This window comes from Myotis myotis, unplaced genomic scaffold (assembly GCF_014108235.1).
Source record: "Myotis myotis isolate mMyoMyo1 unplaced genomic scaffold, mMyoMyo1.p scaffold_m19_p_3, whole genome shotgun sequence".
NCBI classification, from domain to species: Eukaryota; Metazoa; Chordata; class Mammalia; order Chiroptera; family Vespertilionidae; genus Myotis; species Myotis myotis.
This window is the reverse complement of record NW_023416335.1, coordinates 172,528,532-172,552,833: the sequence shown is the minus strand read 5'-3', so window position 1 is coordinate 172,552,833 and position 24,302 is coordinate 172,528,532. Positions and strand designations below refer to the sequence as shown.

At 35.6% G+C, this 24,302-nt stretch overlaps 1 protein-coding gene across 19 annotated transcripts in view; it reads right to left on the bottom strand.

Annotated features, from left to right (window-relative positions):
* KIF21A (kinesin family member 21A) overlaps positions 1-24,302 on the bottom strand; it is a 146,192-nt gene that overhangs the window by 25,244 nt on the left and 96,646 nt on the right. For 15 of the 19 annotated variants that reach the window (XM_036301519.1, XM_036301521.1, XM_036301524.1 and 12 more), the window contains 13 exons: positions 15,726-15,816; positions 15,192-15,309; positions 14,626-14,814; positions 14,011-14,210; positions 12,809-12,916; positions 9,001-9,069; positions 8,691-8,905; positions 8,387-8,540; positions 7,685-7,879; positions 7,180-7,281; positions 6,060-6,225; positions 5,547-5,567; positions 32-92 (listed from right to left, as the gene is read on the bottom strand). In XM_036301519.1, the coding sequence (XP_036157412.1) occupies positions 32-92; positions 5,547-5,567; positions 6,060-6,225; positions 7,180-7,281; positions 7,685-7,879; positions 8,387-8,540; positions 8,691-8,905; positions 9,001-9,069; positions 12,809-12,916; positions 14,011-14,210; positions 14,626-14,814; positions 15,192-15,309; positions 15,726-15,816 (1,689 nt within the window). The remainder of the gene's footprint in view (positions 1-31; positions 93-5,546; positions 5,568-6,059; positions 6,226-7,179; positions 7,282-7,684; positions 7,880-8,386; positions 8,541-8,690; positions 8,906-9,000; positions 9,070-12,808; positions 12,917-14,010; positions 14,211-14,625; positions 14,815-15,191; positions 15,310-15,725; positions 15,817-24,302) is intronic. The other 4 variants (XM_036301525.1, XM_036301539.1, XM_036301527.1 and 1 more) reach the window with 1 other exon arrangement.

Sequence of the window (24,302 nt, the reverse complement as noted above, 5' to 3'; positions counted from 1 at the left end):
AAATCTATTAAGTTCCCAAAGGTTCTCTTACCTTCCTTCTGATCCTGGGCTGTTTAAAGGTGCATCCTCATCAGTACTATCCTCTACATTTTCTATAAAATAAAAAATGTCCAAAATGTATTATCCATGTCGCAATTTGAATGGTGACTGTAATCCCTATACTACAATAAACATCAGCCCAAGGGTTCAATATGAGCACTTTGGTTTTAGTAACTGAATCAAAATAGAAATATAGAAAAACATATCTAAGAAAATGCTTTGACTACATGTCCTAGGATGAGGAAAAACATGTTCAAAATAGGAAAACCACAGGTTTCATAAACCATAGAACAACATTCATAGGATAGAACTGAAATCATGTACTTATCAGAGCATGTGTAACTATATTATATATTTTTTTATAGTATGCATTTGTCCCATGCCATCCAAATGTTTGAAACCCCACTGAATAAAATATAAGAGTAAAGAAAATGCTCATGAGTGCCCTTTATTTTTGTTTTCAGGCAGAGAGAGTATGTGTGTGTGTATAGGTATCTAGAGATTATACAGCAGCATGCAGCTCATTCATGTGTACATGGAAGACAAACACAATAGGCTTGCATGCAATTGTTTCAGAAATGAAGACAAATAAACCACTGAAATAGCAGTGGTTTATTTCAGAACAACTCTAGCAGGCTATTAAAAAAAGAAGAAGAAGAAAAAGCAAACAAACTCTCAGAAAGTCAGTAAATAAAACAGCCACTAAAAGTGAACTATTTAAAATGTCAGTGAGCCCAATAGGTTCAGGTTTTAAAAACATACGCATTGTACTCTAAAATCATTCCACAAAACTAAAGACAGAATTATAAATAACATATATTAATAAAACATATGAGTCATCCCCTTTTAGCTTTCAATTTTATATCATACAAGTGGATTGTGTACGTAAGTCAACTAATCTCTTTCTCTGATGTTCCCTTTCTTTCTTCACTGTTTAGCAGGTACAATAGAATATTCAGTAATACTTGATACTTGATAGTATTATCTAAAAAGGAGCTCATCGCCCGGCCAGTGTGGCTCAGTGGTAGAGTGTTGGTCTATGAACCAGGAGGTCTCGGTTCCATTTCCGCTCAGGGCACATGCCCAGGTTGCGGGCTCGATCCCCAATGTGGGTGTGCAGGAGGCAGCCGATCAATGATTTCCATCATTGATGTTTCTATCTTTCTCTCCCTCTCCCTTCTTCTCTGAAACCAATAAAAATATTAAAAAATAAAAAGAAGCCCATATGGGAACCATACAAGGGAGTTTACTTTCTGAAGTGGAGAAAACGGTAGTCTTCATGGCAATGTGTATCTCAAAGCTCACCATTAGAGGGAGGCTCAAGGACCTGCTTCACAACACGATTCTTGAGTACTAAGGTGACTGAATTCATTGATAATGTAGAAAATGGGGTTAGAAGAAATGATAAACTAGCTTTTATTTTCCCATGTATAAAAGCAGACTAAGATTGGCTAGTATTCTTGTAGGGAGAAATCAGTTAGTATGGTAAATATCGTATGAGTGCTTGGTAAAAACTTAGTTCCTGCCTATGCATGTATGCCTTATCTAGAGATAATTATATTTTGACATAATGAACCTAGCCAAAGGTTAGAGGTGCCACCCATTCAGTCACCAAATCAGACCCCTCTTCTGTACTGAGCTCAGTAAGAGCATTACAGTCACATGAGCTGCAGGACACACCATCACCTCACTGTCACACTCTCAACTCCAAGAACATAAATCCAGCCAATGTCAGCTTCTTTTCTCATCACTGTGGAATTAAAGCTAAGGGCAGAGATTTATTACTCCTGAATGCCTTAAAGTTCATTCATGTAAGTGCAAAGTTGCACAATCTCACTTCACTGGAAGTTAACTAGTGAAGTTATTTTTAAGCTAGTTTTTTAAAGTTATATAAAACAGCCCCAGCCCAGCCAACACGGCTCAGTGGTTGAGCATGACCTGAACCAGGGGGTCATAGTTCAATTCCCGGTCAAGGCACATGCCAGGGTTGCAGGCTCCATCCCCAGTGTGGGGTGTGTAGGAGGCAGCCAATAGATGATTCTTTCTCATCATTGATGTTTCTATCTCTCCATCTCCCTTCCTCTATGAAATCAATAAAAACATATATTTTTTAAATAATAAAATAATAAAACAGCCCAGCTGGTGTTGCTTAGTGGTTGAGCATTGTCCCATATACCAGGAGGTCGCCAGTTCAATTTCTGGTCAGGGAACGTGCCTGGGTTGCGGGCTTGATCCCCCAGTGGGGGACATGCAGGAAGCAGCCAATCAATGTTTCTCTCTGATCAATGTTCAATCTCTCTCTCCCTCTCCCTTCCTCTCTCTAAGATCAATAAAAACTTTTTTTTCAAAGTAGTGTACAGAAAAGAGTTCGCCTGGCAGCCTAGAGACTGCTATCCTTAGGCCTGTTTGCAAGGTCGAACTTTGTCTGGCATCTGGAAACTTGGCTGGCAGAGGGGCTCCAGTCACCAATGAACTAATGAGAGTGGCTCATTGTACCTAGAATTTGTACTAACAACCTGGCTTCAGCGAAACTCCTGCTTTCCTCTGAGAGTCTGGGATCCAGGTATATATTAGAGCCAGTGATGGCGAACCTTTTGAGCTCGGCGTGTCAGCATTTTGAAAAATCCTAAAACTCTGGTGCCGTGTCACATACAGAAATTTTTTGATATTTGCAACCATAGTAAAACAAAGACTTATAGTTTTGATATTTATTTTATATATTTAAATGCCATTTAACAAAGAAAAATCAACCAAAAAAATGAGTTCGCGTGTCACCTCTGACATGCGTGTCATAGGTTCGCCATCACTGTAACTAGACAGAGGGTATCTGTGTGAGAAGTCCCCAGGAAAAACCGCGGGCGCTGACTCTCTAATGGATTTCCCTGCGTAGAAACATCACAAAACGGCGCTGCGCTTTCATTCCAGGGAGAGAAGGACATTCTGTGCAATCTCTCGTGGGAGGGTGAAGCATAAGGAAGCCTGGACATGGACTCCTCTGTGTCTTCTCCCATAGGACACAGCCGTGTACCCTTCCTAGTCTCATGAATCTTTGCTGTGGATACAATACTGAGAGCCCCATGAGTCTTCTGGCAAATATGCAAAGTTGGGATGCTACCGTAGGTCGGGGAAAGGGAAGGGAAAACAAAGGTGTTCTTCAAAAACTACAAGCCTATTAGCATGAGGTGCTGGCCCTGGCTCACCCTCCAGCCTTGTTCCCCATTGTACTTGTTGCTCTAGGGCACCGATCTGCTTGAACACCTTATGCACACCATCTTGGGGCTAACGCTTATGCTTTCGCTTAGTCATTGTCTGGATTCACTCTGCCCAGGCCCCTCTTCCACCTTGTCTTTGGCCTAGCTAATTCTTTTTCTTCCACCTGGCTAACTCTTTTTCCTTCTTTATGTCTCAGCTCAAATGTCACCTCCTCTGGAAAGCCTTCATGGACTCCTCCGTTCCTGTTGGGTGGCCCCATTCTGTGCTCTCATAATCCCCATACTGCATATATGTCAATTACTGCCTTCACTGTAATGTATCACAATCTGTTCACAGTCTTTCAACCTCATCATCAAGATCACAAGGGCAAAATTTTGTGTCCTATACATCTTTGAATTCCAGCACTACACCCAATGCTTGAAATAACATTGGTGCTAATGTGGTTTTGTGTGGTTTTGTTTTTAGCGATGTATATATCACTGCCCAGCTTATGTGCATTTCACTCCCATTTTTTTCTTCTTCCATACTTTTCCTCCAAGCACCTCTGGGCTACATTTATGGCCCCAATACCTGGAGCAAATTTCTGCAATAAGACATAAGTTACATCAGTCAAATGGGTTCCAACTCTCTGCTTCTGACTCTACTTCCAGCTACAGATAATTGAAAGTAGTTTGAAAGTTGTGAAAAAGTAACACTGCTCATGAAATTAGCAGCTTAACATTTTCTGCACAAAAGGATATCAAAGAGGGCATTGCACTTTTCTTCCAAAGTAAAAGAGATCATGGACTTAATGAGAATTTACTTATTGCTATAAGTTGAGCCCCTAAGAAAAAGAACAAAAAGAAGGAAAAGAGAGAGAAGGATAGAAGGAGGAAAAGAAATGCCCTAACACATGGAATTGCAAATTTTCTGGTTATAATCCAGAAACTTGGTTAGGATATAACCAATCCTGCTTTTTTTTTTTTTCCTTAACCTTTATTTGTTATAGCATGAGAAATGTAAAAGTACTAGCAGCTGATATCAAAGAAATACTACTATGAGATTAACACGAAGTATAAACATTACAAAAACCATATAGTTCATATGTATTTTATTTGTGTGACATTATTTTAAATAAATTTAGGCCCGGTTGGCATGGCTCAGTAGCTGAGTGTCCACCTATGAACCAGGAGGTCACGGTTCGATTCCTAGTCAGGGCACATGCTTGGGTTTCGGGCTCAAGGCAGCTGCTCAATGATTCTCTCTCATCATTGATGTTTCTCTCTCTCTCTCTCTCTCTCTCTCTCTCTCTCTCTCCCCCCCTTCCTCTCTGACATAAATAAAAATATATTTTAAAATAAATAAAAATGAAATAAATTCATATTCATAGAGTATGTTTATTCTAGTGGCACACAGAGGTAATTACATTTAATCTTTTGGTTACATTCCTCTCCTTAAAGTAAAAACATTTTAAAAACTTGGACAACTGTATGATTAGAAAAAAGAAAGTTCAGACCAGGTTGTGAAATAATTTTGATTAAATAAAAATGGCTCCATAATAAGATTTAGAAAAATTGCAAGTAATAAAATTGCCCTGATACTCCTGGTTCTTCATGTGTATGATCACCAAGAGGAGTAGAAATAATACTGACAGGTGGGGGTAGTTCATGTGAATGCTGTAGTGGCAACAGAAAAAGGTTGAAAATCTCTGTACGCAATAATCACTAAAGCCTCTTCTAACTAAAAATGTTATGATCTTAAATATTGTCTCAGTTTGTTCATATAAGATCCTTGGATAGTTTTATTCAATTTACAATATTAAAATATATGTGCTTAATTTTACAAAACATTAAGAATAGCTGAGAATCTAGCAAACATATACTAAAGATATACACCAAAGATATATACCAAAGAAAGTTATTTATGATGTTAAAACAACAGATGTAAGTTAATAGATATATTTAAAAATTAAAAAGAAATATGTACTCCTTTTTTTTTTTTTTTTTTTGCCTTTTACAAGAAAGAGAAAAAAAGGGCTTACAAAACGGGAGCCAAAGTTGCAGTTCAGGTAATAAAAGAAAAAAGTTCACTAAAGCATATTTCTTTAAACATTTTAAGAATTTTAAAATCAAGCGTGTATGAGAAAGACAAAAGACTTAGTATGTTTGTGGTTGTAGATACATTTCAAAAAGGATCATGCAAAAAACAGTGGTTGCCAATAAACATTTTAAAAATAAGATGTACCACAATTAGTGCACATGAACAATTAGTAATTCATGCAGCTGTAGGGTACACAGAAAGCTAAACATACTTACCTAAAGGTACGCTATCTAGATCTGTGTAAATAATAGCAAAAAGGAAACAAAAAGCAATACTCCAATCAAAACAGATCCAATGTTAAAAACTCCCACATAAAACAAGATTATGGTACCATTTATAAGATATGTAGAATAGATGCCATAACAAAAACATTAATTTTTTAAAGGCAGTTAGATATGCAGAGTCAAGAAATGACAGTTGGCTAATATTATAAATAATTTAAATAACCAATTCAGAAACTTGGTTGATCTTGTTTATCCATGAAAACTAACTCCTTAATAAGGTTAAGTAAGCCTTTTTACTAGTAAGTTGATAATCATTTCTTGGGATGACAATAATGAATTACATCCCCCCAAATTTATACATGCAAATTAAAGAAGGAATAACTAATACAAATGTAAGTAAATACAGCATCTATTCAGTCAAGCTATAGGGGAAAGAGTATAGTATAGCATACTCAAAGAGCAAAGCTCCCATGCAATTATTTAACTAAAATTTAGTTAGATTACCTTGTAAAGCATGGCCCAGTAAAGCATCCAGCTCAGGATTTAACTCTGCTTTCTCTTTCAACATGTGGAATAAGAGCTGGTTTTGCGTAGCACTGGTTATTTCCGTTTGCTTAAGCCGACCTTCAAGTACTTTAATTTGAGACTCTTTCTGAGCGGCCTGAAGACCCTGTAACACCACCAAAAAGATAAATAAAATTATGTTAGGTCACACAAAACAGCATCTACCAAACAAAGATCTGAATCAAATAACAAATGCATATGGATTTTGACATCAAATAGACCTTGCCTTGATTCATCTCCGGGCCTCCACTTACTAGCTTCATGCCCTTGAACAGGTAACCTTATCTTCCTGATTCTCAGTTTTCTCATATGCAAAGTTATATGAATAATACCTACTTCCTAGCACTTGTGAAAATTAAGTAAGAGAACATAGCATAAAGGGTCTAGGCACAACTGCAGCATGAGGGGGAAAAATGAGTCAGAAATCATTATCACCTTCAACATTTCCTACAGGTGACAGATTAATGCATTCCTATTCAAAGAGGATGGGAATGAAACTATATTTTTCCTTTCTAATTTTATGTTTTTGAGCTGTAAAGAATCAGTATGCAAGCAAAGTTATGATACCAAATTTGTTTGCAACCCAAGAGATTTTCTTTTCATTCTTCCTTTGTTAAAGCAAACGAGGAATTAATTATTCCCTAAGTTGTTTATCTGTTCTAATACACAAACACAATAGGTGGATTTGATCTAAATATTGCTGATGCTTCGTCACTCTAAAAAACAGGTAAAAGGGCCCGGTTGATATAGCTCAGTGGATTGAGTGTAGACCAAGAGGTCTTGGGTTCAATTCCCAGTCAGGGCACATGCCCAGGTTTCGGGCTTGATCCCCAGTGGGGGGTGTGCAGGAGGTAGCTGATCAATGTGTCTCTCTCATTGATGTTTCTGTCTCTCTCCTCCCTTCCTCTCTGAAATCAATAAAAATATATTTTTTAAAAAATAAATAAAAGGTAAAAAGAATCTTTTTCCTTAGCACAAAGGAAGGGGTCACTGGAGAAAGATATAAAAACTACAATGAATTAATCAAAACTTGGGTTTCCAATAACAGTGTTGATCTTACCTTATTGATGCCCATTGACAAGAAGTGACCTAGCAGGTACCGGGCTTCGGTAAGCGTGCAAGCGTTAATGACTGCAGTGACATCCAGGGTGTCTCCTTCTTCCTACATCAAACCAGCAGATGATGTAACATTACTGTGAGCTAACTGCATTTAAACAGAAGGCAAAGCCTACTGCTTCACTGGGTTAACTAACTGGACTCCTCAGAATAGTGTAAACTATAATCCCCACACCAAAAATATACAGTCTAGTTGAAAAGATAAGGCACAAGGTAGATTAATAAATGATATATGTCTTTTACAAGTAATAAATAATACAAAATGAGCAGAGGCATCTGGAGAGCAGGCAGGGAGTGGTATACATACAAAACCTAAGAAGCGTGCTAAATAAATAAATAAATAAATAAATAAATAAATAAATAAATCCTTCACATAAAAATTAAAAATGCTTTTAATAATAATAAAAATTTTTTTAGTAAGGCATTACACGTTTTTTTAAATTACAAACCTTTGCTTCTTCCATCTGCATGATGTTGGCTTGACAATCAGAAATGCTGTCATTGATGTAATCTATATTTGCAGTTAATGACTCCATCTCCTCATTGATGTTGACCACATTTTTATCTCCCTCTCCACTCTCCTTGACTATCTTTTCCCTTCTTCTGGAAAGTTTCTCTCTTCTTTTTGTGAGTTCTTCCCGTTGCTATTGAGAAAACAGTTGGATTTTAAGAAATTATGCTCATGTAGGGCTTTATGCTAAGTGAAATAAGTGAGTCACAGAAGGACAAGTACTGAAGGGTTCCACTTATGTGATGTATGTAAAAGACTCAAACTCATAGAAGCAGCAAGTACTAGTAGAATGGTGGTTGTCAGGGGCTGGGGAAGAGGGAAATGGGGAGTTGCTATTCAATGGGTATGAAGTTTCAGTTATACAAGACGAATAAGTTCTAGAGATCTGCTGTACAACACTCTGCTTATAGTTAACAATACTATGTTATGCATTTAAAAGTGTGTGGAGTATAGATCTCATGTTACCTATTCTTACCACAATTTTTTAAAAAGGTTGTTCATTTATTCATACACAATGCAATCAAAACTCACTAGGGGAAAAATCCTTAGTAAGTATTCAATTTACCCAGGGAACAAACTTGAAAAACTGAAAATTCACAGCCAGCTAAGGGAGAGCATATATGCTTGCTATTTTCCACACCTTGAGGAGTCTATTCATGTCAGCCTCCATATTGGAAATCGTCATCTTTTGCATGATGATGTCCGTGACCCTACGTTCAAGAAGCTGCCACTTCATGCGTGCCGTCTTGGAAGTAAACACCCGGCCGGTCAACCCTTTTCTCTGATATATTTTTCTATAATCATATATAAACAGACAAACATAATTACTTATGTGCTTATTGGATTGTGCCCTAGTACATAATATGCTGTTTTTCATGTAAGTCCAACATTCAGTAATAATGCCACACAGATTATGTTAGGAGGAACAGAAGAATCGTGTTGACCTTGTTCCATTGGTTGCAGGTGTAGGTAAGGCCTGGACTCTTGCCACAGGAATTCTCATTTTCTGCTGAGCTCCTGCCCTGGATGCATCCGTTTCTACAGCAGCTACACTGGAACCTGTGTCCTGAACGGGCGTGTCAGATGAGCTCAGCTTCCGCGTGACTTTCCCAGCCACTTTATCTGACATGGGTCTTACTTGCCGACGAAGAGCTGTAACCTGAAATAGCAACAGAGACTGACTCATTCCCTTTGTCGATAGAAATACATCATTTATCTCAAAGCCAGAATGTTTCCTCCAAATGGCCAACTTGCCTCTTCAGTTTTGCGACGAAGAACCACTTCTTGGTTTCTTTTTTGGGCTTCCAGAAGTCTAAGTTGATGCTATAAAAGAATATTGAATAAGTTAAAATAGTAAACTGGGAAATACAATACTTCCTCATCCTACATTAATATATTCCCCATCCTGCTGGGAACTGTAAGAGTTCTTAGCAAAATCTGAGCTAACAACAACCTTGCATCCATTATTGCATATATAGGTATTTTATTCCAATAAACACAAATGCATATTGATATGGCCATCTCTCTCTGAAAGGCTATCTCTGTGACATATACTTTTAGTTAACAAACACTCAAATAGTGCTTACTATATACAAGTACTTTTCTAAATGCTTCACAAATATTCTCATTTCCTTTTTGTTAGACATTTTGTTTTGCTGGCTGAGGCACACACAAGAAGAAACACAGTTTAGACCAGTTTAAATAGATGTACCTTACAATATATACAGTAATTCCAAACTCTGTTTTAAATATGGGAGAATATAAATTAATTGGATTAGCACCTTATAATAATTTTTAAGAATGTTGTTTAAAGTAAATGGACAATGAAACATGTTATTATTGCCTATCAATTTGTTTCTAGATACTCTATACCAGTGGTTGGCAAACTCATTAGTCAACAGAGCTAAATATCAACAGTACAACGATTGAAATTTCTTTTGAGAGCCAAATTTTTTAAACTTAAACTATATAGGTAGGTACATTGTTATTAACTTAATTAGGATACTCCTAAGGCTTAGGAAGAGCCACACTCAAGGGGCCAAAGAGCCGCATGTGGCTCGCGAGCCGCAGTTTGCCAACCACGGCTCTATATAATAAAGACAATTAATTATGGATTACTTTAAGCCATTTCACAGGACTATAATTTAGGGAAGAATTTTGGATTAAAAAAAACATAGATCCAGCCCAGCCGGGTGTAGCTCAGTGGTTGAGTGTCGACCCAGGAACTGAGAGGTCACTGGTTTGATTCCCGGTCATGGCATATGCCCAGGGTGCAGGCTCGATCTCCAGTGTGGGGCATGCAGGAGGCAGCTGATCAGTGATTCTCTCTCATCATTGATGTTTCTATCTCTCTCTCCCTCTCTCTTCCTCTCTGAAATCAATAAAAATATATATAAAAAACAACAACAAAAAAAAACATAGATCCTAATTCTGGTTCTGTCATTTATTCAACTCTATGATCTTGGACAAAGCTTAGGAATTAAACTTGATCAAAAACATTCCTTCTAAGACTTAAATTCTGTGATATAAAAAATAATTCTTCATGTTTTGGATCCCAAATTTAAACAGGTCATTCATCTCATGCTAGGCATATTCCTATGACATCAGATAAGAATTTTTAGAGAAAAGGATTCTATCTTACCCCAGGCATATTTTATTGACTATAATGACTGACATAGAAGCAAAGTTAATAACTCTTTTTAAAATGAATAAATTACCAAAAGTTAAAATTTACATATAGTTTGAAACTTGTTATTACATTACAATTCTTCCTATTAAAAGTCAAATTCCAAGCTCATCCATATTTTTTGCATGGTGTACAAATGTATTTGATTCTCTAAAGGTTCTGAGATCAATATGACAAGAAAGAATTTAGAAACGGGGTCAATATATACACAAAGCAACAATAAAAAAGGGAGAAGATGTCTGAGTGTTAGTTTTGTATGTGATTAGCCAGCCTCACATCTTTATAATAGAACTACGGGCCCAGTGCACAAATTCGTGCACAGGTGGGGTCTAGCCAGGCTGCTCTGATGGGGACCCGCAAATGCATATTGATATGGCCGGGCCAGGAGGGTGGAGGGACAGTGGGCAGTTGGCCGGCCAGCCCTGCCCCCGATCAGGGTGGGAGGCTGATCAGGGGTCAAGCTGGTTGGCTGCCACCGTGCGCATCATAGCCACCGGTCGTTCTGGTCATTTGACCGTTTCAGTTGCTGGGCTTTCATATACATAGATAGTATATCATTTATGATCATGTGTCAGATAATATTCCCAAGAGTTAATTGTTCGATACTGATCTCTCTATGCCTAATATGAAATGGTAATAAAGAAATAAGTAGCAAATATTGTAAGGCAAGTGTTCCTGTCCAAAAGTTTTCATGAAAAACAAAATAAATAGTCAAAAAGTGTAAATAACACAAAAGTCTGTCAGTTGAGGAATGGGTAAACAAAATGTGCTCTATCCATACAGCCATGAAAAGAAATGAACTACTAATACATGCTTACCAGGAATGAACCTTGAAAGCATCATGCTAAATGAAAGCCAGAAACAAAAGGCTACCTATTGCATTATTCCATTTAGATGAAATGTCCTAAATAGGCAAATCCATCAGGATAATAAAGTGGATCAGTGGTTATCAGGGGCCAGGGAGAGGGTAGAATAGAGAGTGACTGCTAATTGGCATAAGTTTCTTTTTGAAGTGAAAAAATTTCTGGAATTAGATGGTAATGATTGTTGCACAATGTTGTGAATATATTTAAAACTTGAATTATACAGTTTAAAAGAATGAATTTAACTCATTTTTTTTAAAAAAGTACCAGATAGGGAAACAAAGAAATGGGCAAAATATGAGCATGCCCTTCTACTTGATTTTAGTAATAAAATAATAGTATAAACAAGTTCTAAAATGCCCAGGAATTGAAAGTGACAAAGTATACTGATTATTAAAATCCATTAATATGTTAGAAAAAAAGAAATAAATGAAATTTAAAAAAGCTATAATTATGGGAATCATCTGGCTCAAATATCTACTTTTCAACCTCATTATTCTGTCTTCTCTACCTCCTTAAATTTCCTTTTATCTCCCAAAGTAGATTTCTATTTTCTGAAATATGCTGTATGCTCAGTTTTCTCCAAGGACGATTTAGAAAATGTTAAGAGAGAGAAAAAGGACCAAAGGCTGAAACTAACCAACAATAGGGAAAAGAAGGTGATAACCTCTTGTTTTAAGGAAAAAAAATTCATAAATGAAATAACTATATTGCCAAAAAATTTGGAAAGAAGAAAAACCCAATCAACTATAACTTATAACCCTAATACAACTACAGTTAGCATGTTGGTGTATATCCTTCAAAATTTTCCATGATTTGAATCAGACACACATATATGAAATGTTATTTTACACTTAATCATAGTCATTTTTCATTTTACTATGTGGTTTCCAAACCCTAATTATTAATGGATGAATAATAACCTATTAAATTAGATGAGCTATAATTTATTTATATATTCCTCCTACTGTCAACATTTTGGTTGTTTTTAGCTTTTTCACTATTATAAATATCCTTAAAGTGAAGATGGTAACATACAGCAATTTTTTAATTTCAGAATATTTTCTTAGTCTTTGTACATGGAACAAAAATTCTTGAGTCGAAGAATATGAACATTTTTGTATATCTTAATAAAGCCTTTTCTGGTAAAACCTGGTTGTTATTCCAAGAACTTTTCTAAGAATCTGTAGTGATGAAACTATCTTTAGAACCATCCTAAAATTGTTCTCTTATATAATAGTTCCCTGATCTCCCCAGAGATCACCAGCTGTTCTCTGATATTTTCTTCCATCTCATCATGTAGGAAATAAGCCTTCAATAAAATTTATAGTATTTTTCATAAACTTTAATATTAAACAACTATAATCCACATACTATATAATAAACATCAAATATAAGTAGTGTTTACTGTCCTTAGCCTGTCTTTAATAGTTATAATTATGAAAAACTTTTCTTCCATTTATTAAACAATTTTGTCCCATGCACAACATTCGTACATAAAGAAGTCACTCACATCTCTTTTACGTTGATCTTTTTTCAATTGAGCAATCTCTCTGTTTCTTCTAGACTCTGTCAATCTGGCTTTTTCTTGTTCCTCTTTCATCTGTTTCATTAGGCGAACCTAAAAAAAAAATAGGTAGCTATATCTATTGGAATTACCCTATCACAACATTCACGAAATAAACCACATGTGTGGAATGAATTATGAGCATTCAGAAATTTAACATGGAAATGTGGAGTTTTGCTGCATTTCAAATGGTCAATTCTTACTTTAGTGAAATACATTTCTATTTCTAATACATTGGTAATATGTTTATATCAAACTGCTTAGTGCTCTATGCGTTTTATATTTAGTGTGCAGTTTCTATATGAATGAATTTTCGATACTTATTACTAGGAGCTGTGTCACCTTGAGCCAGTTACTTAACCTCTTTAGGTTTTGGTTTTCTCACATACAAAATGGAGATAATAGTTCTGTGGCACTGAACCGTTAAGACAATTCAATGAGTTAATATCTGTGCAGAGTTTATAACAGTGCCTGCTATATAATAAGCACCCAATAATTTTAGCTACTGTCATTGTCATCAGCAAATACACAGCATAATAACCTACTTCCTAAATCATTTCCACATTTGCCATTTTAAAGAAACAACATTAATTGTTATGCCAAATGTTAATAACTGATCCCACAACTAAAACAGGTAACAGATCAGGATTCAAATACTCTCTTCAGTCAAGGAAGACAGTTTGTACTTTTCTATGCATGGGAATGATAAACATCAAATTCAAGATAGTTGTTACCTCTCAGGGAAAGAATATGATCAGGAACTTAATATAAAGGAAGCTTTGTGTAAATCTGTAATGTTTAATATCTTAAACTAGGACAGTGGATATAGTGTTCATTGTGTTATTATCTATGCTTTTTTGAATGTTTGAAATATTTTATATTCTTGTCAACCTTGTGTAAGGGTTTTAAGAAGAGAAATATCCAACAAGGTCTCAGAAGCCCTGTTGACCACATGCTTTTCAGCGACTCTGAAGAAAGGCTTGGTAATGGATGACAACAGGAAACAACTTCTAATTGCCCAAAGAAGTGCATCATTTGGAAGACATAGTTAACTTTTATTGAATATGGAAAGAACCACAATCATATTTCTGTCCCAAACAACACAAGCATCTTCAACATCAGACTTTAATGCAAAATATAATCAATACCTTTGTTTTTTTCATTTCCATCACATCCTGCTGCAATTTCTTCAATTGCTTTTCATATTGAGACTGGTTTTTAAGCAACCTTGCATGCTCTTTCTGGGCTGTCTGAAGTCTCTGCAATTCTTTATTCATGGCTTGGAGTTTCTTTTCATATTCAGATCTAACTTTTTTGGCCTTTTCTTCTGAGTAAGATTCCACTGAGCCTAAATGATCAAAGGATATCTGAATCTGTGAGTCGCAGATTTTTATCTCACGGATTTACAACTCATGACCTTAGAGAAGAACATCCTGCCAAACTCAACCAGGGTGTCTTTGAATCACTTTCTCTTTTATTATCTACTCTTAACTTGTTAAACAATTATGGAAGTCTTTTGAATTTAGAAATGTTTCCAGAATAAATCAAAGACATTAAAACAATTAACCACGTCAGACAAAATAATTAAGTAGCCCTGACAGGTACCAAAGGGAAATAAACAAAATAAAAAATATTTAACTTATGGGAAGCATGGATATTTTATGTGGCTTCTAATATAATTTTCTTTTCTAAGGGAAGAGATGATAAAAATCCATTTTGATGACTTAGTTTGAACTTTAATTTGAATCGGATTTAATCCTTACCTAAGTTTTGAAGCACCTGGTCTCTTTCAAGCTGAGTGTCCCGAATTTTATGTTGTAGCATCATTAGCTTCTCTTCATATTGCTTTTTCAGTGTCTGCAATCTTTTCTGGCTATTTTCTAGTTCATCAATCAGCTTTTGCTTGATTGCAATTTCACAAGTAATGTTTGCTAAGTCTGCTTGATAATTGGCTATTTATAAAAGAAGAAAATAAAAATGCTGGGATAGATCAATGTATCATAATTCTATCTTTCAAGCAAGAGTGTGAAAACCATGATACCCAGGTATCCACTTAGCAGTTATAAAAAAACAGGTTCTGGATAAAACAAAAACAGATAAAAAGTGTTCACACTGATCAGGGACAACAGATATATTTGTACTAAATAAGAATGGAAATCGCACAATGACTAAACCCAATAAGGGAAGAAGCATGAGCCATAAAGGGCATACATAAGTCAACAGTCATAAAAGCTGTTTCATCAAGAATGAAGTTGAGAAAATTAACTTTTTGCCATGTTTTAATCAAGTTCCCAAATGAATTTTTGACCTTGTACCAAAAGGCAAGTACCTTTTTCATCTGACTCAGAATCTGATTCATCAGAGCTTTCACCCCCTTCGATGTCATCCTCTTCCTCCTCCTCCTCCTCTTCCTCATCCTCGTGATCACTCACTTCTTGATTTTCTTCCTAAAATGTGGTTTGTGACCACAATATGGCAAAGCAAACTGATTACCTCATTAAGAGAGACTACTGGAGTACAAAGTGCAAAAGTACAAAAATTTCACTTTTCATCAGTTCAAAAATCATTGCAGGATTTTAAGGTTATTTACATAACAACTTTGTGTTAAATCAAAGAGTACTTCATTGTTCATGGTATTCTATCTCCCCACACACAATGTTTTCACAAGGCACAAAAATGAGAGTTACCAATATTTATAGTTCATGTATCTAAAGAAAGGAGTTTCTAAAAAAAAACCAAAACAGTTTAAAATGGGTGCACGATAACCATCTCTCTTTTCCACACGTAAGTTAGTATAGTTACTGCAGCTAAGGACAACCTAATCCAGGGACCAAAATTTACAAGTTCATTTTTCCATACTTACCATGTCTAATTCATTGTTTTCTCTTTCTGAAATACCCTTTTCTTCTTTTTTCTCCTGGTCGGTGTCTGCATTATCCTCTTTACCAGCCACACTTTTGGAAAAAGGAATAAAAGGGTATGGTATTAAAGTAGAGAGAAAAATGGTTCACTTTTTTCTTTCAGATTTTTAAAAATCACCAATTATTTGGGAAAACATACTAGAAGAATCCATCATTTTACTGACCAAAGTTATCATGTCTGATGCTTCAGAGGAAAATAGAAATTGCCATTCAACCCATAGTACAGTGATTAATATTAATGAAGGAGAAACTTATTTTCCCGAAACACTGAAGAACAGATCATACCCTGGGAGCATGAGAACAGATGAAACACCTAAGAACTAGTCACAGGAATAGCCACTTAACTAGAAGGTAGGCAATTTAAATTAAAAGAAAATAGAAATAAATATTTTTGTTCTCTCACCTTAACATATACAACTTTCCTCATCTAAATACAAAGATACAAAAGCTGCATATTTATCTAATACATTTAAGAATAAATTTGAAGATCCAGAATAAATCTGCCCACAGTAAATTTGTCTACACTGGCTGCACCCATCAGCGTTCAGGTCTCCTCCCGTAACACAGCACGTGATGCTATTTTTCCAAGGCCATACCTACAGCACAGGTCTGTTTCTGATAGTCTCCCAGATTATCACATCAAAATTGTCTGAAGGCCAGCCTGACCTCTGAGTGAACATAAAGTTTCAGCGTCTGCCACAAGATGCGCAATACAAATAGAAGCCTTCTCTTCAGTCATTGAGTACTAACTACACACTTAACTACATACTCCTGTCAGTTAATGGTTATAACTAAACTAGGTCAGCCCTGGTAGCCCTGAGAAAAAGAGAGACTCTATAGTGGGCAAAGTTTTTGCACATTTAAATCACTTCACCCTTTTAGGGGTTTAGCAATCAAAATCAATTATGCACAGACATTACACATCTGCACACTAGACTTGATTACTTAATCAAGCTAAGTAATATGAAGAAAGTGAACTTTATGTGAATCTACACGTGAAAAATTTCCTCTTGTACAATAACATTTTCCAAATATTAAGAATAAAAAGAATACTCGAATAAGGCAATAGTCTCCAAATAAAATATCCCCTAGCATGAGCTTAAAAACTCTATCAGAATAACTTCATAACAGCTAGCATTTCTTTCAGATATTCTGTTACAGTAAATAGTTGCCCTAATACATGGATTTATTTTCAGAGTCTAGATTAAAATTTTAATCTTATTTAGGTTTTGTTATTATCATTAAACTCTAATTTTTAACTCTAAATCCCAATTCTCACTGATATTTTTGTACTCAGACAAGAGAAATTATAAATACTTTTCCTTTGTATGCATTTTTCAGAGTTCTTAATTTGTTTATTTATGGATTATCTCTTTAATTTCTCTCTTCTCCACTAGACTGTAAGCCTCGTGAGGGCAGGGATCATGTCTGTTTGGCTCAGTATTATATTCCCAGTACCTAGAGGATATACATAATAAATGTGCAGTAAGTGTTAAATACATTAATCCTATGACTGTGCATGAACACCTCCATTTTGCACCTCTGCCTAAGGGTCACGCACACTATGTTAGAGTGCAACTGCAAGATGCATAGAGATGCACGGAAGACAGATGTCTAGAATGAGAAGAAACGAGCAGTAGCCATGTCAATAAAACAATCTTAACTGGAAAGGAACCAAGTAAATTATAACAGGGTCCCATGAATGTTGTTAAATCCATTTTGTGAGAGGGAAGGTGAAATATACTGAATGCCTGTCTTGCATCACTTCTACTATATACACTGAGTGGCCAGATTATTATGACCACCCCATCAGTACTTCGTGGGGCCACTTTTTGCCTTCAGTGTGGCAATTCTTCTTGGCATTGACTCCACGAGATGTTGAAAGGTGATGCAAGGAATCTGACATCATGCCTGATGAATAGCACTGTCCAGTTTTGTGAGATTTGATGGTTGTGGAACCAGCTGCCTGATGGCTCTTTTAACTTCGTCCCACAAATGCTCAATTGGATTGAGATCTGGTGATTGTGGGGGCCACCTAAGCAAGGTAAAGTCTCCCTCATGTTCTTGAAACCACTCCTGCACAATACGAGCAGCATGGCATGGCGCATGGTCTTATTGGAAGAAGCCATCTCCATTGGGATACCCCATCAACATGATAGGATGAACTCGATCAGCAACTATCTTAGGTATGTTGTGCTATTCAAACATTTATAATGATCTGGCCCTCTAGCAACTTCAGCACGAAATTATAGCTAACTTGCCTAGCAAATGTCAGGTGGTCATAATCATCTGGCCACTCAGTGTATAGTAGGACCACCATGCAGTTCAAGCTGAAAATCTGGAAAAAAAACTCATCCAGTCATTCCATTCAAAGGTCAGTACCATAACACTGTTGTGTTATACCTGAGAGAGAGGACTAAAGTTAAGGGCTAGAAAAGGAGAATGTGTTACGAAAGATATTTCCCATCAGCATTCCCCTTTCTCTCACCTATGCAGTCTCCTTTCCTCACCTACAACGGTTGCAGCCTATGTTGTTATTGTTATTGTTGGTTCCTTCATTACTTCAAATTCTAACCCAAATTATCTTTTCCTCAGGTAGAGCCATGAAACCACTTTATTCCAAACTCTTGACCCAACACACCCTCTCCCTTCCTCCAGTATCCAGTTGAACAAATGTTACTTTTTACTTAATATAAAGTTAACTCATATTATTCGCTGTTTGTGCCAATTCTGATGCAGAAAAATCCGTTGTAACTTTACATTATTAATTTACCCTTATAAATCGTTTAAGGATTAAACTTTCAAAATACAAGTTGATGCTTTATAATTATTGTACTTCAAATATTCCAGTTTTCCTCAATAAACTGGGCAAATTATATGTAAAATAACTATCTCAACAGCAACGAAAGATATTTAAGTCTCCATTTTACACAGAATCAGAATCTTGGAGCTACTAGTAGAAGGAACACAAGTGCTCATGTGGTTGAACCCCTTTAACATTTGACAACCAGTGTCAACATTTTTATTGACAACCAAAGAAGGAATTGTGGCCTGGGTAAACTAGTCCACTCAAGGGGACCAGAACCAGGTGCTGAGTCTCCAGGCCAGTATTCTAGATCCTGCACTCGAGGTTCAGTCCACAGTTGGGGAAGCATCAGCATCATCCAGGAGCCTTTAGAAATGCAGAATCTCAGCTCCACCTCAGTCCTACAGAACCAGAACCTTCATTTCATCACACTCCCCAGGTGATCTGAATGCATGTGCATGTTCGAGAAGGTCTGTCCTAGAGCATCAAACTGCTCTGCTTTTGCTCTCCTCTTTGGATGATATAAAAGTTGGAAGCAAAAACTCCGCTAAGTACATTTAAAGGGCTTAAATATTTTCAGGTGGGAAAATGCTTCCACGCACTACTTGAACTATGCATCTTATTTTCAAAAATAGAAGAAATTTGACATTGTTAAGCCCTTAGTGTAATTCCAATGATAAACATAAAGTCCTGGATATATACTAATCAGGTGAGTTCTAGTGTGACTCATTTTAGAATACTTTAAATAAGTTACAAAATTATAGAATAGAATTACAGAAACGTTAGAATACTGTATAATGTGTAGGATATAATGGTGAGACATAAATTACCAAATAATTTCAAGGAATTATAATTTTTAAGCTCTCATGTTTAAAGTAAGATATTCGTTCATCTCATTATTGCATAGCAAATGTTCTCAAAAGGCTTAAGAGATGACATTTTAGAGTGGTGCTTCTAAAATACGTAAATATTATTAAAACCAGTTTATTTTCTTAATCATTTTTACTGTATAGTCTGAAGATTTGTTTAGAAAAATCTATGAAGATAAATTCTTCTAAGAAGTAAAAAACGACTTGACCTTGGTTTAAATAACCATAATTCTGAATGAGCTAAAATGCAAGTGTTTATTACATAGAGAAATGCACTTCTAAATGTTGCTCAAATTCCAAATGGAAAAAAACCCCAGAGATTTCTTGTCTTTGATGCTCACTTCAAATACATTTTTGAACATTTTAAAACATGTTTTCTTAATTCAACCTTAAAAATGTTTTGTAAATCTTATCTGTTGTAAGGCCACCGTTTCCTTTTGCTTTGTTGACATTTTAATATATTTTCAACAAAGATTATACCAAATAAGGAAGAGATCCCACCCATGACTTAGCATGGGCTGCAACAAAATGACAATTCCCACCCAAATAATAATTCCCAGTCTGCTCACAAGTTTCTGAAGAGATACATTCTGAAAGCCAAATGAGATTTGAGGATCATTTCTTAACCTAAAAAAGTAAGTCTGCTTCATAATTATGATAGTTTATTCTGAAATCACATGAAATTGCCTGAATTTTAATTAATGTAAATACTTAAAAAGTATTTTCAAAAATATATGTGGTATTTTTAATTTTACAAAATCAACATCATTTTTAGAAGCACCAAGCTAATCTAGTCTGAAACAATTTATAATTCTATAACACATTTCCTTTTGAACAGCAACTAAGAATTTAAATGACATTTTAATTAAAAAAAAAAAACCTGGGAAATATTCCAACCTTCTTTCTTCTCGATTGCTTTCCTCAAGTTTCTGTAGCCTTCAAAACCACGAGGCACAGTATTGGAAGGCCAAGCCAATGAAGGACAAACCAGACAGTAAAAAGCGAGAGTGATAAGGAGGTAAAAATGAAACATGAGCTTGAAGACTTTAAAATAAATTTTAAAAGATATCATCAAAGGACAATACACAGTAAAAAGGCAATACATTTTGTAAGAATAAAAAGTAAGTAGAAAAACAAGCAGCATTGTATCAAAGAAGAATATATAGACTATCAGTTGAAATTATTTAGCAATAATATGCAAAGTCTCAATTTATATAAATAGTAGGAGTGTTTCGATGCCATTGCTCTTTTAAATCTGAAATGAATCAATTTTCTCAGTTTCCCACAAAGGCCTACTTTCAATGATATCCTCTGCCTTTTAAATCTTTACAGAAGAACTTTTTATGGCATCATTAAAAAACTTCAAAAAGTAATGCCTTTATACCATATTATGAAATTACCATTAATACTACACACTAGAATACTACTTTTAAAACTTGTCTTCTATTTTAATATACTACATGTGAATATCACTACATTCAAAAAAATTCTATTTCAAAATTATACATGAAATGGTATTATGGTCAAATGAATGATTGTTATGATATTAGTGAAAAATTTTAATTTTATTAATTAAAATTAAATCTTATAATCTCACTGTACTAATTATTAAAAACTAACTACAAAAGGATGCCTAATGCAAAGGTGGCAATAAAATGGGAAATGTAGTACTTTCCATTAGTAAGATTATGTTTTAATAAGAAAGCTATAAAAAAAACTATATGTATGTACTTAAAGGCTTTGAAATAAATGTAAAGAATATTGAATATGCAGAATTGGGCATCTTTACTCAATGGAATGTACTGAATACCAGTATTTGTCATGTAGACAAAAGGATAGATGTACTAGGCTCTGCAGAAGCATATAGCAACTTTGATACATCCCCCTTCTGCCCAGAATTCTAAAAGTATCTTCCAGAGTCATCAATATTTTACAATAAGGAGACTGAGTCTTAGATATGAATTACCAAGCCAGTTCTCGTTTTAATTTTGTAACATACGTGGTGCTTACATGTGAGTTTTGATTTTTGGCCTGTGATTGCTTTTCTTATATACTTATATTAGTGCTATTACAAGAATAGACTAGCAATCTTTCTGAGAAAAATACATCAACAGAGTGGTAGTCACCAGGGTTCAAAGGTCCAGTATGATGGCTAAAGTAGAAAAGGAAAGCCATCGCCTAAGAAATCTGTGTTTCTAGAATTTCAACCTGACACCACGAAATACAAATATAAAACAGTCTAATGAGTAAATGAAGTTTTTGGTTCTTTTACAGTGCAAGTCATTTAAAGCTAGATATCCAAAAACATGGGGATAAATGTGTGAATCACAGACTTTCTTTATCCATATACATAAAAAATGCAAAAATACTTCATTTCCAATCTAGGCTTATACTGATGATAATGAGCTATAATGGCTCAAAAGATAGGGTTCATTGGCAAACAGACCAAATTTTCTATTTTCAATATGAAGAATTTTTGTTTGCCTTACACAAGAGAGTTATATTTAAAATCTACGGATGAAATGAGCTAAGAAGGAGTTAAACTTTAGATGCCTTCCCAATTGCCTTTTTAGAAAAGCTTTGCAATCAACAGTTTAAAAAGGCAATGGAGGGTCAGAGAATAAACTAGTAATCTGACACTTCTCCATAACTTAAAGGAATTTCGATTTTATTTTATTTAGTTCCATTACAATATTTCTATATGAGCGAGCGGTGGGGCAGGCAGAGAGGCAGGTACAAATCTCGTTAACCATTCTAAAATGTCTATGTAACTGAAAAGCAGGCAATATAGTCTATTCAATTATTCTTCCTTCTTTTCTTTTCTTTTTCTTTTTTAGAGTATGTTTTTATTGATTTTAGAGAGGAAGGGAGAGGGAGAGAGATAGAAACATCAATGATGAGAGAGAATCATTGATTGGCTGCCTCCTATACAACCCCTACTGGGGATCGAGCCCGCAACCCAGACATGTGTCCTTGACTGGAATCGAACCCAGGACCCTTTGGTCCACAGGCCAACACTCTATCCACTGAGCCAAACCGACTAGGGTTCCCTTATTTTCTTATATGCCCTTATTTTCTTACTATCTTCACCTATTTTACAGATCAACACAAAGGCAGAAGAGAAATCCTTAAAACGCCACATATCAACTATTGGTTGTAGCTTTGACAAAGACTCTGATGCCGAAGAGGGTGAAACTTGCGTGTAAAACGGAACGTAGGATGTCTACCTTGAACACAAATGCTGCTCACCTAAAAATGGCCCAGTTGCTGCTCTTCCTACCAACACTTACAATGTCAGAGTAGCCACTGAAAGCAAAAACTAACAGCACAAAACAGAGTAAATTAAAAGACATGGAGCTTCTAAAGAAAGTGTGGATTCAGTGGGGAGGGAAGAAAGTAGCTATGCGAACCCAAAGGTTGGCCCCTGGCAGGTGGGAACTCTCAGCCAAAAGGTGGTGAAACAATTCTTTCCTACATGACTGGGTGTTTTTTTTTCCCTTGATGGGGTTGCTGCCCCAAATTCTAGTGTTTGGATTAACGTTTCCTCTTGCAAAATTACAGACATCCCTAGAAAAGAAACTTACTGGTGATAAGTCATTTCCACTGGCATGGATTCCTTTTGTCAGATGGCTTCGCTCCCAAGTATGAATTTAAAGAAATGAGAAGAAAACAGATGATTTTTAAATTGGGAGTCGTTTGGAGACTTACATGAGAACTGACTGTGTAATGGACGCAGGGATTGAGGCAGCAGGAGGACACAGAAAGTCAGTAGATGGGAATAAGAAAAAACAACTAAGGCAGAAATCCACATTCCCCCTTCCACCCCGCCCCGGCTCCTCCCCAGCCAAAGGTTGGCTACACCCATGAAAGTGAAAGTTTCTTTCCCCTCTTGTCTTTTCCTATTCCCTCTGACTTGCTTTTGCCACACTATAAAATGGGTAAAAATCATTTTGTGTGAGTTAGGAAACCTGGACACTATGTATTTATAACACTTTCTGGAGAAAAATTAGTCCAGTTCCAAACAATTTTTAACTGAATTTACTGTATATGTAAGATTGAGGCAGAACCCACATTTTGTAATGTCTCTCTGATAAGTAAAATAAACCTGAGGCATGTAACTCAACTCGAACAAAATCAACATATCCAATCAACGCCTCCATCAAGTTCCTACGGAAGACTGTCACTCACTTCAGTAAACCTGATGTCCTTCTCAACATTTCTGGAAATCTCTGTTTATTACTTGTTTTAACCTGTAGCAAACCCTTTGGCTAAAATGAGAGCTTACCTGCATTTTAAAAACAGGAAGATTACATGCAGCTAAAAGTTATTTGGTTCTATAGCTAAAAGTTATTGATGGTGAACAAAATCTTTATCAAACCTAGGAAAATAGTACTGGTTTTCATTTTTTAATCCACAGCAACGTTTGAATCGTGTGGTAAAAAAAAAAAAAAATTCTATTAAATTTAACAAATTTATATTTGTGGTAATGGAAATCCATAAACTGGATCCAAAGGCTTTTACAGTTCCAAAGTCTGTGGTACACAAGAAAAATTTTTCTGGGTTCACACTACATTATATAGGTCTCTGTTCTACAAAGACACACTAACATGTGTGTGAAAATGCTTTATAAAGCATTTTGAAAAACACTTATAGGAGTTATTAATTTTAGTAAGTATTCATTTGTTGTTCTAATTCTAAGCTATCTTCCCTGTTTTTCACAGATTAAAATAATATCTCTCAATTTATCTGGCTTATTTTTCTCCTCAAAAATTTTTTTAAATATCATACCACTTTTGTTAGGAAATAACTTTTTCTCCCCCACTTGTATTTTTATGTTTAAATCC